Source organism: Chiloscyllium plagiosum, chromosome 2 (assembly GCF_004010195.1).
Source record: "Chiloscyllium plagiosum isolate BGI_BamShark_2017 chromosome 2, ASM401019v2, whole genome shotgun sequence".
Taxonomy (NCBI): domain Eukaryota; kingdom Metazoa; phylum Chordata; class Chondrichthyes; order Orectolobiformes; family Hemiscylliidae; genus Chiloscyllium; species Chiloscyllium plagiosum.
The window spans coordinates 121,960,793-121,978,314 of record NC_057711.1 but is presented as its reverse complement, the minus strand read 5'-3'; the positions used below and the strand labels follow the sequence as shown (position 1 = coordinate 121,978,314).

General features: G+C 41.0%; 2 protein-coding genes across 4 annotated transcripts in view; both read left to right on the top strand.

Annotated features, from left to right (window-relative positions):
- Window positions 1–416: 416 nt before the first annotated feature.
- LOC122563695 (perilipin-2-like) lies at window positions 417–8,769 on the top strand. Its single transcript, XM_043717790.1, has 8 exons — window positions 417–504; window positions 708–744; window positions 1,199–1,394; window positions 2,563–2,645; window positions 4,845–5,109; window positions 6,238–6,428; window positions 6,858–6,992; window positions 8,185–8,769. Exons 2-8 carry the CDS (start codon window positions 718–720, stop codon window positions 8,578–8,580), a joined length of 1,293 nt encoding a protein of 430 aa, XP_043573725.1. The 5' UTR covers window positions 417–504; window positions 708–717; the 3' UTR covers window positions 8,581–8,769.
- Window positions 8,770–16,960: 8,191 nt separating this feature from the next.
- haus6 (HAUS augmin-like complex, subunit 6) overlaps window positions 16,961–17,522 on the top strand; it is a 63,481-nt gene continuing 62,919 nt past the window's right edge. The window contains exon 1 of one of the 3 annotated variants that reach the window (XM_043717775.1): window positions 16,961–16,975. Coding sequence is in view for 2 of the 3 variants with exons in the window: in XM_043717754.1 (XP_043573689.1) it covers window positions 17,283–17,419 (137 nt within the window). In the remaining variant the exon portion in view is untranslated. Of the gene's footprint in view, window positions 17,044–17,103; window positions 17,420–17,522 lie in introns of those variants that run through there. The other 2 variants (XM_043717764.1, XM_043717754.1) reach the window with 2 other exon arrangements.

The following is a 17,522-nucleotide window of genomic DNA, read 5'->3' as shown; positions in this document are numbered from 1 at the left end:
CAAACTCCACACAAGCCATGACCCCATTGGGCAGAATTGTACTCAGGAACCTAGTACCATGAGGCAGTAGCGCTAAACACTGCGCCACCTGCTCATAACAACACCTATAGAGTAGCAAGTCAACTCCCAGACAAGGTTGTGAGAGCAAAGGGCGGTGCTGGCTTTGTCTCGTTGTTCCACAGTCAATCACATCGATTCACCACCCTCACCCCCAGCCCTTGCACACTTTATTGGAGCTGTGAGAAGATAATTTCAATCTGGGAAATATGCCACACTTGAAACAGCGACAAGGGGTGAGATATGCAGTGGAAAACAGTGACAAAAACCTTGCAGAGGGTGTTCCTGATTGAGGTGCTGATGACTGGGGTTTGCACTGGCTGACGTCAATGGGCAGGTTTTCCGGGAGCAGAGTCATTGCAGCCAGCGCCAAGTGCGGCGGAGGATCCGCGAGAGTCCGATAATCAGTGCAATCGGAGCAGAGAGAGAGAGAGAGAGGTTTAATCGGTGAGTGAAGTGCGTGTTAGTTCCGGATAAATGCTGGCTGCTTTCTGTTGTTAGACCACATCAGACACCGTTACTCTCTGTGTCCTGTTCAAGCTCCGATTCTAATTGAATTGTGAACACCGAACCAGGGTGAAGGGAATGGCCAATATAGCTTGACGCTCTTTTGTTCTGAAACTCGATTTCACTTCTTTTTTTTAATGTAGAGCGGAAGCCATGGCCTCAGCAGTGGAAGTGCCACAGGTACACTTTTCTTTCTGTTATGGGTTGGAATGAAATGCAAATATAACATTGACAATTCCGTATTCACGAATGCTGGCTAACTATAATTGAACCTGCTGATAAAATATGTTGGTTTTCACTAACAGCCCTTAATTGGTCAGTAAATTCTAGTAACGTCTCAATCAGGATTGATCCCTGTTTGCTGACTTTTCCCAGGTTAACAGTAGAATGTGCTTTGAACTTCTCCTCAGTGAGGATTTGGGTTTGGCTGTGGGTGATCTGAATATCTGGGGGAAGAGTATGCTTTTTTGTTGTTGTTGCAATATTTTCCACGCTACTAACAGAACTCTGGCAGATCTCACTTCCTCTCAAGTGACAGAAACTGAACTGGAATGTACATATAGTGTCTCAAATGAAATTTATTTGTGCACAAATAACATATTTTTCACTCTGGATTTTTAAAAAATCCTATTAGAATGTGGTTGTTCGCGTGGCTAACTTGCCATTCCTCAGCACTGCCTATGATAAGATGACATCTGTATACAACAGCACAAAGGAGAATCACCCCTATCTGAAGTCTTTGTGTGAAGTTGCAGAGAAAAGTGTGACTGTCATTTCATCCGTAGCCATCACCAGTGCTACACCAATACTTCATAAACTGGAACCACAAAGTAAGAATGTTCTCTTTTGCAGAGTTGGTCTTGATTTTGTTCCTTGAATTCTATTATAAACATACTAAAAATAAATCAAACAGAAGTAACTTCTATGATGCTCACTAGAATTGTATATTTAACAGATCCTGATCTAATAATGAAACTATTACTGTATAAGCAAGACATAAGCAAGCTATGACTGCTGTAATTGAGCATTACCAAGGGTGTGGTCAGATTGTACTATTCAATAAATGTTTATATTGGACATCAGTTGTCATTTTGTGACTCATGCCAGTGTTCAGCAAATCAGTTTCAGTACTGAAACAAATATCTTCTGAAAGACATTTTCAACTCCTGACCTTTTACCTAGTTGTGAAGTGGCGTTGCTGAATTGCAGTTGTTTTACCTTTCACCTAGTGCAGACAGTCTGTTCTATTTATATAATAAATTCCTGAGAAAATTGCTTGTTGAATGCAGTATAAGTATTCAACTCTGGCACAAGGCAAGCCACCTACTTCTTGAAGAGTTACCATTTATTCTCCAGACTTAAATGTAATCTTTTAAAAACTGCAGATTTAAGGTTTTGGTTTCTAAGAGCTGTAGACAAAACATTTTTTGCTTTTGATAATCCTTTGCATGAAACTAGGCTTAAAGTACAGAAAAATAGCTTCTATAGAGGATGCTGATTTTTTTTTTAAAAAAGTGATTTAGAATTGCAACAGTGCGGAAAGAGGTCATTCAGCCCATTGAATCAGCACTGACCCTCTAACCAGCGTCCCACTATCTTTGTATCTCTGCATGGTTTTTTTTAATCCATGACTAACGCAACTGACCTGCAGATTATGGGGGAATTTTTAGCATGGCCAATCCACCTAACTGCCAGTCTTTTGGACTGTGGGAGAAAACTGGAATACCAGAGAAAATTCATACAGACACAGAGCTAACCTGCAAATTCTGTGCAGGTGGTTGCCCAAGGCTGGAATCTAACACAGGTTCCTGGTGCTGCCCAGTAAAGAGTCCTTGCTTTGATTAGTAATTCCTTTGTTTTCATATAAGTACACATTCCAAGAGTAGCTGCATTACCTTGGCTGATTGATATCAATATAGTGTTTAACATTCCTTGAATTGACAACTCTGCATGTTATGCTTTAAACATTATCTTGTATACACTCTTTTTATGTTTTAGTTGCATTTGCAAATGGTTATGCCTGCAAAGGGCTAGACAGAATCGAAAAGAAGTTACCTTTTCTCCACCAACCGACTGACCAGGTACTGACTTTATTATAAATTTACCAGACCTATGCAATCAAACTGGCTTGTACAAAATCAAACGAGCACAGAATGTTGAAGAAACTCAGCAGGTCTGGCAGCAGCTGTGGGGAGAGAAACTGAGTTAATGGTATGACTTCATACCAAACTCAAAACATTAACTTTTGTTTCTGTCTCCACAGACGTACAATACTACCACACCTGCTGAATTTCTCCAGATCGCCTTTCTCTTTTAGATTTCCTGCATCCACAGTATTATTTTATATAAAATCAATGCTTAGTTACTTGATGTTAATACCTGAGACAGCTTCATTCTTGCCCAATTTTTCACTGATTACACATGGAGCAGGATGATACTAGAGACTTGTTGCTCTGCTTAAGAATTGCTGAAAAGAAGGAGTGACATGCCAATGCCGAGTGAAATTTAGTGAAAGTTTATATGGCGAGAGAAAGCTATGCTGATTATTTGGCACTGACTGACTGACTGTATTCTCCATGCCAATAACTCAATCATTACCACCTCACCGAGCAGTCAGCACTCTTTCATTACACAATATGATTTGTTGCTCCTTTGAAATTTGGCATTCTTTTGTCTGTTCAGATGCGTGCACAATAAAAGGCTTCAGCAATGCCTATTTTTGCTTTCTTGATTTATGAGAAAGCTTTACCAATCTGCCTGTGGAGAAAGGTGATGGAGTGCATGGGTCCTGGTATGGAGTGCTCATCCTTCACAAAATTGCAAGGTCTATGGAGGTGCAAAGCTAATCTCCAACAGTTCAATTGTGCATTTACTTACCAGAACTTTCAAATCTTTAGGTGAGCATGGTACATTAACGGACAGTAGGTTGGTATTTTCAGGACTATAAAAGGAATAGATCTTGATCAGATGGGCTGAGGAGTGGCAGATGGAGTTAAAGTTAGATAAATGTGAGGAGCTGCATTTTGGAAAAGCAAATCTGGGCAGGACTTATACACTTAATAGTAAGGTTCTTGGGAGTGTTGCTGAACAAAGAGACCTTGGAGTGCAGATTCATAGCTCCTTCAAAGTAGAGTCGCAGGTAGATAGCATAATGAAGGTGGCATTTGGTATGCTTTCCTTTATTGGTCAGAGCATTGGGAATAGGACTTGGAAGGTCATGTTGTGGCTGTACAGAATATTGGTTAGGCCGCTTTTGGAATATTGCATGCAGTTCTGGTCTTCCTGTTGGAAAGATTTACAAGCATGTTGCCAGGGTTGGAGGATTTGAACTAATAGGGACAGGCTGAATAGGCTGGGGATGTTTTCCCTGGAGCGTCGGAGGCTAAGGGGTTACATTATCGAGGTTTGTAAAATCATGAGGGGCAATGGATAGGATAAACAGACAAGGTCTTTTCCTGGTGGGTGGGGGACTCCAGCACTAGACGGCATAGGTTCAGGGTGATAGGGGAAAGATGTAAAAGGGCCCTAAGGGGCAACTTTTTCACACAGAGGGTAGTGCATGTGTGGAATGAGCTGCCAGAGAAAGTGGTGGAGGCTGGTACAATTAAAAGGTTTTGAAAAGGCATCTGGATGCGTATTTGAATAGGAAGGGTTTGGAGGGATATCAGCTAGTGCTGGCAAACGGGACTAGATTAGGTCAGGATATCTGAGCGGCTTGGACGAGTTGGACTGAAGGACTTGTTTCCGTGCTGTATTTCTCTATGACTCTAAACTTAGATGTGTTTGTAATTCAGATCAACCTGCAGATGCTGAAAGGTGGCCAGGTGCATTGGCAGGATTATGCAGATAAGTTGCTAATTTGATATTTTGAGACAGATATGAAGCAAGTATTAAGATGCTTGTAAGTGTCCTGCTTTGTACCTTTTTTTAACTACATGTCTTGAGACTTGCTCCTATGATGACCAAGAGTTGTTTTTATTTCTCTAAAATTGTTGTGACCCTGTAAGCAGGTGGAGGTTGTGGGAAGTTGAAAAATCTCTTTTTATAGCATATTTAAGGCTGAAATTCCAAAAGGTGGGGTGCCAAGATACTGAGACATGGAGAGCAGGTGAGAAGGTGAAGTTAAAATCAGCAATCGGATGTGATTTCTATTAATTGATCAAACAAGCTTAAGCAGCTTCATGGTTTACTCATTTATTGTATTCCAGGATCTAATACTTGAAACTGTTGAAATTTTGGTAGTGCAAGGCTTGTGACCTCTGGCTGTTTTTTTTCAACAGGTTGTTGCTAAGGCAAAGGAAATTGTAACACATACTGTTACTGGTACCAGGGAGACTGTAGCAAGTAAAATTACTGGGGTAGTGGACAAGACAAAAGACACTGTCCATGAGAGTTTTGAAATGACCAAAGCTGTAGTGAATGGCAGCATGAACCAAGTACTTGAATCACGTATGGGTAAAGCATTGAGCAGTGGAGTAAATTCAGCATTGATCACTTCTGAATTACTTGTGGATCACTATCTCCCTCTGACTGATGATGAGCAAGGTGAGAAGCAATATGAATGCTCCCAATAAAATCTTCTGCATAATTTCCATATTTTCCTTCACTTTCTCTACTAATCCTACTGGTTATTCTTATCAGGAAGTTGCTTGTTAACTCAATTGACAATTGAAGTTGAGGAACACTGGGGTTTCTCTGTCCGAAGTAACATTAACATTCCATGTCTAATCTGGATTGGTATCTTTGGTACCTAATAGTTGACCAGGAGTAATGTAAGACTGGAATGTTGATACTTTTACATAATAGTGAGAACATTTTTTAAAGTTAAAATAGTTGTGACTAATTGGATACAGCATTGATGTGATTAATATTATGCAGTGAAGCAAATCATTCCATTCTATTTAGAAACATTTTTATGTAATAAGTATTATTTAACTGTGGCATTGCATCTAGAAAGCATAAATTTCATGCCTTTCCTACGTTCTTAACATTATTGGTATCTAAGGAATTTAGCATCCTTTTGCAGCTGGTCTGTGTGTAGGATTTTGATGCATGAGGCTCCTGTAAATCCTGCACAACCTTTTAAATTGTGGAAGAGGCAGAGAGAAACCTGGTCATGAAAGTGGAGTGCCTCAGCATCTCCTTGACTTCTGAAACAAATTTTAATGTCACTGCTGTTCTCTCTGAAGATGCTGGAAATTCTGCTGGTTTTAGCAACCAGCAGTGCTTCATCAGTGCCATAAATATAGGCTCAAACCAAGATGTTAAAATAACAAGTTTTTTTTGCTAACAAAACAATGGTTTTAGTGAACTTTCCAATATATTTTGCTGAGATGTGTTTAAAATGTGAGTTGCAAAGATTAGGCATCTTTTTCTTCTGAATACATGCTTGCCATCATAGCAAATGAACCAGATAGCCACACTACAATTTTGGGACACTATCATGAGTATTTAATGGAAATAAATTAATTGTGTAATCAGTGTGGATAGGCAAACTGTTACTTTTCCTTGGCCAGTCTCTTCCTAGCAATAATAGTATGGTTTTGAGTATGGACAAAGCTTCTTATGTTCTCACTGAAGCCATGGCACAATTTGCTCATAGTTTTGATACTGCAGTTGCCAGTTTCGTGTTAAATTGGGTTCTAATAGTAGACCAAATTTTGTGCTTTGCAGCTAAAGAAGAAGAGAACAAGGGAACTGATGAATTTGAAATTGATCCTCTGAAACGGAGTTATTTTGAGAGGCTGGGATCACTTTCGACCAAAGTACGACAGCGAACATATCAGCAGGCCATGGTCAAAGTTCACAATGCTAAGCAACGTGGTCAAGAGGCCATTTCTCAACTGCACCATACTATTGATCTAGTGAGTATACAAGTCAATGTGTTGGTTAGTAAGACAGGCCAATTTACTTTCTCCAAGTTTTTTAAGCCAACTGAATTTCAGCATTTCCAATGCAAAAGGATTTGCTTGCAAAAACTGAACATTTCAGTAAGTAGTTTTAATCTTTACCTAACAATGTATTTTCTGATCAAAACTCTCTCAACTTCAGAGGCAGTATTAACTTGCTGGTAATTTACATAGGTTTGTAGTCAGTGAATCTAAAATGAATTGACATGAAGAGAAAAGTTGTGAAATGAATCTTAATTGTTATTTCCTAGGTCAAATTTTTGCACAAAACATTACTAAGTAGGTTGGGTGCATCAGTATATCCAGATTTTAATCCTGTACCTAATTTCAGATACAATATGCCTTCATTTTTTTTTCAATGCTAAACTGTCCTTCATGTTCTAGATAGAGTATGCCAGGGAAAATATGGGTACAGCAAATAAAAAAATCCATGATGCCCAGGATAGGCTATACCAGACATGGATAGAATGGAGGAAGTCTAATTTGGAATATGAAGACAATGAATCTTCTGCTGCAGAGGTGAGTGTGCATTGTGACAATCTCTTGTAAGTTATTGGCCCATAGAGTCAGAGGTTTACAGTACAGAAAAAGGTTCTTGGGCCCACCAAGTTTGCACCAGTCAAAAACAAGTACCTAATGATTCTATACCATATTCTCACACTTGGTGCATAGCCTAGTATACCTTGGCGTCACAAGTGCATATCAACATGTTTCTTAAATGTTATGAGGGTTTGTGCCTCTACCACCCTTTTATTGGCAGTAGATTCCGGGTTCCGACCATCCTCTGGATGAAAAGATATTTCCTCATGTCCCTTCTAAACCTCCTGCTCCTTACCTTAAATCTATGTCCCCTTGTCTTTGATGCCTTCACCAAGAACTACAACAGCTTTGGCTTCTGGCATTTTTTTTTTTGCCTGTGTTTGTGTATCCAGTAAAACTTGCAATCATTTTATCCTTCAAATTTCATTCTTCATTGCCTGGCTTTTGTAGGACACCACAGCTTTTTTTTTTATTAAAAGAACTGAAATATACAAGATCAAGAAGGAAAAGGCAGCCAATTTATTAAGTCTTTCTCATTCCTGATGGGAGGAATGTGGCCGGACGCATGTAGTTACCTCCAGCAGTCATGTCAACTGGAAATAGCTCAAAATTGAGCACCATAAGGAGAAAAATGTTTGAGGAAATTTTCTCTCTAATGCTCTGGGGAGATGGATACTGGTCGAGGAGATTGCTTGGATTAAAAGTTCTCAGACACTTGTCTTTCATGTAATTGTGATATTGAAAGATGAATCTGCATCAATTACACATCAGCTGGTGACAAATTCTGGAGGCTCTCTTTGAAAAAATAATCACCCCCATCCAGACTCTCCCTGTTCTTGCACAGTTTAAACTTGTCACCTGTTCCACACATCTGTTGAATTTGATTAAACTATCACAACAGACACTGTCCACCTCTTTAATTTTATATACCATTATCTGGCCTTCTCCTAAGTCTGTACTGTGCAGTAAGTAGATAAATGCCCTTTTGAGCCAGATGTTCTTTTGACTGGGAATTATTGTCATGACTCTGGATCTCCTTGCAAGGCCATTTATATCTAGGAAGTGGAGAAGGAGGGATGTGTGGTAAAGAGATGAAGAATGTGTGCAGAATACTGAATTCCACGCGAAAACTCTGGGCTGTTCAAATGTATCTTTTTTTAATTATATATAGCAAGTTGAATCACGTACACTGGCCATTGCTCGGAATCTGAGCCAACAATTGCAGACAACCTGTGTTGTGCTAGTGAGCAGTGTTTGGGATTTACCACAGAATGTTCACGAACAGGTCCAGTACATAAATCTTCTGGCAAGGGAGATGTATTCCACATTCAAGTCTAAAACATCCTTCAGAGAACTTTCTAGCCAGATCCTCTCCACAAGCAAGGATCAACTCACAAAGATGAAGGACTCACTGGATGGAGTGATGGATTATTTGGTGAATAACACACCTCTGAATTGGCTGGTGGGTCCCTTTTACCCGCAACTGACTGCGTCCCAACAAGAAGGGGAGACTGAGACCATGGAAGGGATACCGTCTGAGCAGGTGCACACTTGTCATGATGCTTGATCATCCTTTGTTTGTTGTAGCATCTATTTCTGTTTAACCACCTTCTCTCCATGGAAGTTTCCTTTTCTTGTCTTTTGGGAAAGGGATAAAATACAAATCCAGATCTGAGGAGTGGCTTTTCACTTTCTTTTGGTGCTTTCTTTTAAAATTTGTTTCATTTCATATGTACTTAATAAATCCTTGAGCAACCATGGTTTCCACTGTTTAATCCTTTAGCTGTCAGTTGGCTTTTCCTTGAGGTTTTACTACAATAAACTTTAATGTTTCAGATTCATGGATGAAGATGGATCTACGCTGTTAAAATCTTAAAGCAGTTGCTGTTGATCAGTCTGATCTCTTGCTCTCTCGCACTCACTGTGATGTTTAACCACTAAATAGAGTTGCTGAAGGAGTTTATATAATACTAGCTGAGTCAAATTCAATTTGTTGTCTGTTTGGAATTTCATTTTGGGTGCATTAAAATGCCTGATCACAAGCCTGTCATACTTCCCAATAACACAAGATATGCTGATAGCAATTGCTAAGGTCAAGATTCTGAATCTGTTGTTATTTTCAATTTTTACAAGACTGATTGATTATGATCTAACTTGTAAGCCCTGGTCAAATCAAATAACATGTACTTCTTCTCTAAGTATCACTATAAACGTCAGGAAACTGGCTAAAGTTTGCAAAATTTGAACAACCATATTATTCCAAACGTGCTTTGATAACATGGGTTGGGATGTTGCCATGCTAGATGGTGACATAGATAGGATCACAGAAATTATGGATGATTATTATTTTCTGAAAAGTTTCATGCCCAAACCACAATTGAGATCCATCCAAATGAAAAACTGAATTACAAAGGTCTTATGAGTAAGAATGAAGAAAAGGAAAATACTAGTCAGTGTTGTGAACCAAGGCAAACTTGATGAATGAACAGTAAATTCAGATTGCAAAAGATGCTTATGGAGATGAGCTGCATACTTGTTTTGGGATACAGTGGGTTGGGGAACATCTGGTTGAAAAGAAAGGAAGACATATCTGAGGTGCTATTGTGGGAAGTTGCAAAATCAGAAACAGATGCAAAGTAGAAACTGAGAGAATGGAGTCCTCACAGGAAACTGGGTGTGAGCAAGTGCGGTCCATAAGATTTAGCAGCAAATGTAGGCCATTCAGCACATTGAATCTGTTTTACCATTCAATGAGATCATGGCTGATCTGGTAATCCTCAATTCCATTTTCTAGTCTTATCCCCATAACCTTGATGCCCTTACTGATTAAAAATCTGTCTGTTTTCAGCCTTGGATATATATAACCAGTCTTAACAGCCCTGTCTGGTTAGGAATTCCATAGATTCACCACCCTCTGAGAGAAGAAATTGTTCCTCCAACATAACTAGGCAACCCCTTTGAGATTATGCCCTCTAGTCCTACACTTTTCCACAAGGGGGAAGAAAACCTTTCTGCATCTACCTTGCCAAGCCCTCTAAAGTCACCTTTCAATTCTAAACTTCAAGTACAAGCTTGACCTGTTCAACCTCACCTAATAAGAAAATCCCTATGTACCCAGGATTGGCCCAATTAACCTACTCTAATGTCTTTCTTTACATGAGAAGATCAAAACTTCACTATGTTCTGGGTGTGGACTGATTAGTGCTTTGCATTATTTCAACAAGACCTCATTATTTTAATACTCTATTCCCTTTGAAATAAAGGCCAGAAGGTAACTATGAGTATCCGTGGGCTTATAATGAAGATTACTGGACAGCCCATCCCCAAAGAGAGAGAGAGAGAGAGAGCGCTTTCAAGGTAGGGAAGTGACAAAACTGGACTGTGTGAAGGTGGGAGAAGAATTGAAGAAGTTTTCCAATTCTGTTGCCAATACAAAGCTCCTTAGCCAGTACCTTCCAAATCCACCATCTCTACCATTTGTAAGGAGAGAGGCAGGAGACAAACGTGAATACTACCAGCAATAAATTCCTCTCACCATACAGTACATGATTTATAAACATTATTTCTTCTGTTACTGGGAGAAAAGTGTGATTACTTTACCTAACCATATATTTACAATCCAGACCAGCAGTTCATGAAGGTAGCTGTCCACTAGCTTCTCAAGGGCATCTCGGATGAACAATACATGTCACTCTTGTTGGGTGATTGCTGTATCCTGTCAAGTAACACAAAAGAAGTGCCAGAATTCCAAATTCTGAAGTAAAATGACAGTAAAGTTTCACATTGAAACTTTGTTCAATTTTTGTTTGTTCAATTTTTAATATACGACCCACACATACTGTACAGTTATCTATACAGTCATGCCCACTGAAAGCATAAGAAAGAGGATGAGGAAAACTCCACTAGGCCATTTAAGCCAGCTCTATAATTCAATCAGATCATAGCATATCATCTATTTAAGCATAATAAAACATGGAGCGCATGCTATGAGAGGTTTATTGGACTGTCTTTTATTTAAAATGGCTGCCAAAAGGTTGCATAATCTTTGCTTGTACAACTCAGAGTATCCCAAGTTCTTGGAAATGTCTTAATTGAGTAATTCTGGATAGGTCTCTTCCTCTGGAATGAACATGCTTAGAAACTAAAAACAGAAATTACTGGAAAAGCTCAGCAGATCTGGTAACATCTGTGCAGAGAACTCAGAGTTAACGTTTTGGGTCCAGTGACCCTTCCGTGGAACACAGGTTATAGTTTATTCCAACATCAAGTGGTATATGCAACCTCAGGCAATTACATATGCACTAATCCAGAAACATCATGCATATGATTCCAGACAGTATGGCCTCACATAGAATTTGTGTGCAGTCATATGCAAATACCACACCGCATGCTTTTAAAACTGGGTTCAGCAGAAGCAATGAGGACATGAGATGAGAGGAGGGAGAGCATCAGTATGAAGGGTTTAGGGATTCAGGAGGAGGAATGGGGGAGGGGGTTTTCAGGGGGAGGCAGGAAATCCGTGGAATGAGAATGGGAAGAGTGATGATGGGGATAAATGCCCTGACCCCTTTTCTCCCCAACCTGGTTTCAACCCCATTCCTGCCCTCCCCTCCCAGATCCCAGGCTGCATTTCCCAAAACCATTTAAATGCACACGCACAAATTAAAGTGGCGTATGGCACGTATTCACTGGTGTCCACAAACACAGCCATCATTATTATGTCAGATTAGTCAGTTTCACATCATTCCAGCTCTATTAGTCACCTCCACTGTAGAGCCATTGGAATTTTTCTGACCTTCCTTGCCATATTTAACAGTAATGTAATAGTCCCTTAATGTAAGTGTCTCTCTCATTCTTTCTTCTCCACTTCAACCTGTCAAGACAGGTAATTGCATTACGGTATTTGAAATCTCAAGCACATACCTAAGGTGTAAAATGTATGGGACTTACCATAGGGTTGGAGTATTCAAATATGTGACTGGTTACACCAATAAACCTGATTTCACTATTTTAGCTTGTCCATTTGACTGTTTATTTTATGCAGGGGCTAAACTTCAACTAGCAATCAATGGAGAATTTCTGAGGAATGGTTTGAACAAATATGCATGTCTCATCTTCTATTTTAAAGTCTTGTTGATTGAATTTAGAAATGTCCTTGTACTTTAGCTAAACTTTAAATGTTCATAAAACCTAAGTGCAAAATTCTTTGTTTCCTCATTGGTTTAATAACTAACATTCTTGATCTTATATTTGTAATCTGTAGAACTATTAACTAATAATTCAAATGACATCATGATGGAACTTTTGTTTATTGAACAAACATGTTTATTTTGAGATGAATTCAGAGGCCACATTTGACCTTTGCCTGCAGTCAGTCAGCATTCTTTGCACGTTATACAGCTAAGCTTCCCTGACAATAACTATGGCAACTGGTAAAAAACCAAGATAAATGCCAAGGCAGCAAGAGATAATCACCAACAACACTCAGCTCTCCTAAACTGAAGCCAACTGATCTTCAAAGCTCTCTGCCCCAAAGGTGCCAACTATCCCTATTTGAAGAAAAGCTGTGCAAGAATAATTCCTTAGCATTTCAAAATGATTCAGCTATTTAATCTCCATAATCATTTACAGCAAAAACCTTGAAGCAATAATTTCAAGGTGGATATTAAGTTAGTTACAACATGCCTTCCTCTTCTAAAAATTAATTAGGATTAGACTTTGTATTTTGTACAACACAAGTTGAATACAGCAAAGGATCAGGCCATTTGGCCCACCAGGCCTGCATTGATACCAAATCCTTACTTAGATTCACTACCTATTGCCTGTCTATCCCTCTGTTTCTGTGTCTATCAAGGTATGCCTTAAACATTGCTAAAGCACCTGCTTCCACAACATTCACTGGCAGTGCCTTCCAGGCACCTACCACCCTTTGTGTGAAAATGTTTCCCTGCAATTCTGCCCTAACCTTTTCCCTCTCATCTTGAACCTGTGTCCACTTGTAGTTGACCTTTCCACCCTGGGAAAAAGTCTCTGATTATAATTTTAGACCTCTATCAAGTCACCCCTCAGCTTCTTTCTTTCCAGTGAAAACAATCTTGAGTTTATGCAACCTCTGCTCATAACTAAAACCTTCCAGACCAGGCAACATTCTGGTAAACCTTCTCTGCACCCTCACCAAAACATCCACATCCTTCTGGTAGTGTGGCAACCAGAATTGCATGTAATATTCCAAATGTGGCCTAACTAAAATTTTGTACAGCTGTAACATAACTTGCCAACTTTTATACTTGATTCTATGGCCAATGAAGGCAAGCATGCTATATGCCTTCTTGACCACCTTATCAACATGTTTTGCCATTTTCACGGATCTGTGGCCCTGTACAGTCAGTACCCTCTGTATGTCAATGCAGAGGTTCTGCCATTTATTGTACAATTCGCACCTGAATTTGATCTTCCAAAATGTATCACTTCGCATTTATCTGGATTAAACTCCACCTGCCATTTCTCTGCCCAAATCTGTAATCTATCTATATCCCACTGTATCCTTTGACAATCCTCTATAGTATCCGCAACTCTGCCAATTTTGCTGTCATCTACAAACTTACTTATTAAATCACTGACATTTTCCTTCAGATCATTTATATACATTACAACAACAAAGGTCCCAGCACTGATTCCTATGAAATATCACTAGTTTCAGCTCTCTATTCCGAAAAGCACTCATCCACTGCTATTCTCTATCTTCTGTGACCAAGCCAGTTTTGTAACCATCTAGCCGACTCACCCCAGATCCCATGAGACTATCTTCTGTACCAGCCTGCCATGAAATACTTTATCAAATGCTTTACTAAAGTCCATGTAGACAACATCCATCATCAATCATTCTTGTCACCTCCTCAAAAAAGTCAATAAGTTTGGTGAGACATGATCAGCATCAGACAGTGTCAGAGACAGTCACTCAGGTATAGTCATTTACTTTAAACGTCACTCAGAGGCATTCATTTTCAGCAGCAGTTTCATTGAGTCAGTTTCAGTCACAGTCACTCAGCAACAGTCAGTTTCAGACACAGTCACTCAGCAATGGTCAGTTTCAGTAACAGTTATTTTGAAAGACATTCACTCAGAGATTCAGAGACAATCACTTTTGATACACATAGTTTCAGAGACAGTCAGTCAGCCAATCAGTTTCTGTAACAGTCACTCAGATACACTCAATTTCAGAGGTAGTATGAGAGGCAATCACTCTGACAGGTGCGGAGACTGTACGTTTCACTGGCAGCCATTTTCATTGACAACCATTTAGATACAGTTTCAGAGATGGTCAGAGACATAAACTGAAACTTTGAAGTCCCCTTGCCACATTCTAGATCAGTCCTGTCCTCTTCCACTGGCTAGCCAATCAGACCAACTGAGATTTTGTAGTCTCTCTTTACCAAAATCAGGCTTGTGTGAAACCTGCAATTGGCCAGTGAGTGGATGTAGGGTTATGATTGGCAGCAGTGCTGAGTGGAGATGTTTATGATTATAATAAATAAAACAAAGATCTGAGGATGCTGCAAATCTGAAACAAAAACAGAAAATGCTGCAGAAATATCGAGAGACAGATCAGCAGATCTGGCATCATCTGTGGACTGAAAATAGAGTTAATGTTTTAAGTCTTGTGTCTTTTCTTCAGAACTGATAGCTGGGAAAAGGTGGTATACATTCTGAATTTAGGGGATGAGTGAGGAAAGAGGAGTGAGCAGATAGCACAGATGAAGCTTGAGAGAGAATGACGGTTAGGGAGTGAAAGGTATGGAGGATGGTATGCCAAAGAGAGAGAAAAACCTGATAATGTGGCCCATAAATATGTCAAAATGGATTGGTTGTGCTGCAAGAAGCCCATGGCACAATAGGACCTGGAGTGTGGAAAATAAAGGACATGGAAGGACGTGTTCAGACCTTAAAATTATTGAACTCGATATTGAATCCTGAAGACTGCAGGGTCCCCAAGTGGACATGAGATGCTGTTCTTCCAGCTTGTGCAGAGCCTCATTGGAGTACTGCAGCAGACCTAAGAGAAATGTTGGTAGGAACGCGGTGGTGTGTTGAAGTGGCAGTCAACTGGAAGCTCGGTTACGTTTTGGAAGGCCAGAATGTAGACTTTCTCCAAAGCTGTCACCCAGTTTTGTCTCCTGGTGACACCACATTGTGAGCAGTAAGTGCAGTAAACTAGATTCAGAAAATTTCAGGTAAATTGCTTTTTAAAATTTATTCACAGGATGAGGGCATTGCTGGATAGGCTAGCATTTATTGCCAATCCCTAATTACCACATTGCTGTGGATCTGGAGTCACATGTATTCCAGACCAAGTAAGGATGGCAGTTTTCTTCCCTGAAGGGCATGCTTTAGCTGGAAAGCGTGTCTGGCGCTTTGGATAGTGAGGAGGGATAATATAACCAGGCGGGTGTTACACCTTCTGGGATTATATCTGGAACTATTGGGGTTTGGGGGTGGGTGGGTGTTAGCAACGGAGAAGGAGTGGACCAGGATATCCTGGATGGAATGGTCCCTGTAGAGTTCTGAGAAGGGAGGGCTGAGGAATATGTGCCTGGTGGTTGCATGCTCTGGTGAAAAAAGTCCATGTTGATTCTGTGTGGTTGAAGGGTCCTGAGGCAGAATATGAGGCATTCTTCCTCCAGGTATCGGATGGATAGAATCTGGCGGTGGAGGAGGCTATAGACTTGCAAATGGGACTAGCTTAGGTTAGGATAACTGGTCAGCATGAGAGACTTGGACCAAAGGGTCTGTTTCTATGCTGTACATCTCTATGATTCTATGAATTGGCCTCCTATCTCCCCAGTGTAAGGGAGACCACATTGAGATTTTCCTGCACATCCAGACACCTCATCTGTTGTGTCTGTTGCTTTTGAAGTGGTCTCCTCTACATTGGGGAGACAGGATGCCAACTTGCCGAACATTTCAGGAAACATTCCTTGGATACGCACCAAACAACCCCACTATCCTGTGACTGACCACTTCAATCCCCCTCCCATTCTGGTGGACATATCAGATAATGATCCTTTGGATGTGGAGGATGGTAGGTGAGGACTAGGGAAACTCTATCGCTTTTTTGGGAGGGAAGAGGAGGGGCTGAGGGCTAACGTGTGGGAGATGGGTCAGACACATCTGAGAACCCTGTCAGCCTTGGTAGTGGAGAATCCTCAGTTGAGGAAATGGACATTTCTGAGGGACCATTGAAGAAGGTGACATTATCAGAACAGATTCGATGGAGTTGGAGAAACTGGGAGAATGGAACATAAAGGAAGTAGGGTGTGAGGATGTTTGTCAAGGTAGGAAAAAGTTGGTTTGTAATGGATATTAGTGGCCAGCCTATCCCTAGAATGGAAACAGAGGCGTGGAGGAAGGGAAGAGTCAGGGATGGACCGGGTGACAGTAAGAATAGGTAGAACTTGAATTTAATAAATAAAATTAAAAATTCAAATCCAGGTGAGAGAAGGAAAACCCAAGAGCAAGTGGACCATGTTAGGATTGGCTGTGTAGGAGACAGATTTGAATATTGTGCTATAATTTGGAGGTACTGGTGTTGAATCAACCACCTGATGAAGGAGCAGCGCTCAAAAGCTAGTGCATCCAAATCAACCTGTTGGACTGTAACCTAATGTTATGTGATTTTCAAATGGGTTATCATTGACGAAGTGGATCAGAAGGGGAGTACTGATTGGCTCAGCACGAGATAGGTCGTGATATGCAAAACGGGAATAGAGGCGGATTCGTAATTGGCTGAGCCGGAACTGGGTAATGATTGGCTGAGTGGAGGAGAAGCCAGGATGTGAATGGCTAAATATCGGAGTTTAGTTACGATTGGGCAAGTGACCGGAGTGGGTGTTATGATCGGGTAAACAAGAGGATGGTGTTGATTGGATAACCGTTGTGGATACGGGATTGTGATTGGCTAAATGGTAGAAGGCTTAGTTGCGATTGGCGAAGTGCTTCGGAGTCGTTGTTATGACTGGCTGAGCTATGAATGGTGATTAGCTCAGCGGGTGTAGGAGCGGGGTTGTGATTGGTGGATGGTATGGGGTGGGTGGGAAGGTAGAGGGTTTGTGTTCGTGCGCCGTCGGCGGAAAACGGTTGAAACGATGGAAGCGGGAAAGTGTGAATATTAAACAGAGCGAATAAGGGAGAGTGTGTGTTAGTGAGATAGAGAAACACAGGGGCAGTGTTACACAGAGCCGGGTCACGGCCGGAGAGCGGGTCCGAGGAGCCATGGCCGCCTCAGGGCCCGGTATCTGGCGGAAGGAGCGACTGTGGAGCGGGTTGTTGGCGCTGGGCTTCAGCCCGTCCGGGGATGAGGGCCGCCCGGGGGCACGCGGCGCCGGGGGAAAGCGTGTCGTGTTCAGCCGGTGAGAGACCCCGGGGCACAGCCTAGGCCTGTGGGCGGAAACGATTCCAGCTTCCAACCGCCTAACCCCCCCCCCCACCCGCACACATCACCCCACACATCAC

Coding starts and splice junctions, on each gene's coding strand:
- LOC122563695 (XM_043717790.1), top strand. CDS start 718: ATGGCCTCAGCAGTGGAAGTGCCACAG. Junction 745..1,198: donor CAGCAGTGGAAGTGCCACAG/GTACACTTTTCT, acceptor AAATCCTATTAG/AATGTGGTTGTTCGCGTGGC. Junction 6,993..8,184: donor ATGAATCTTCTGCTGCAGAG/GTGAGTGTGCAT, acceptor AATTATATATAG/CAAGTTGAATCACGTACACT.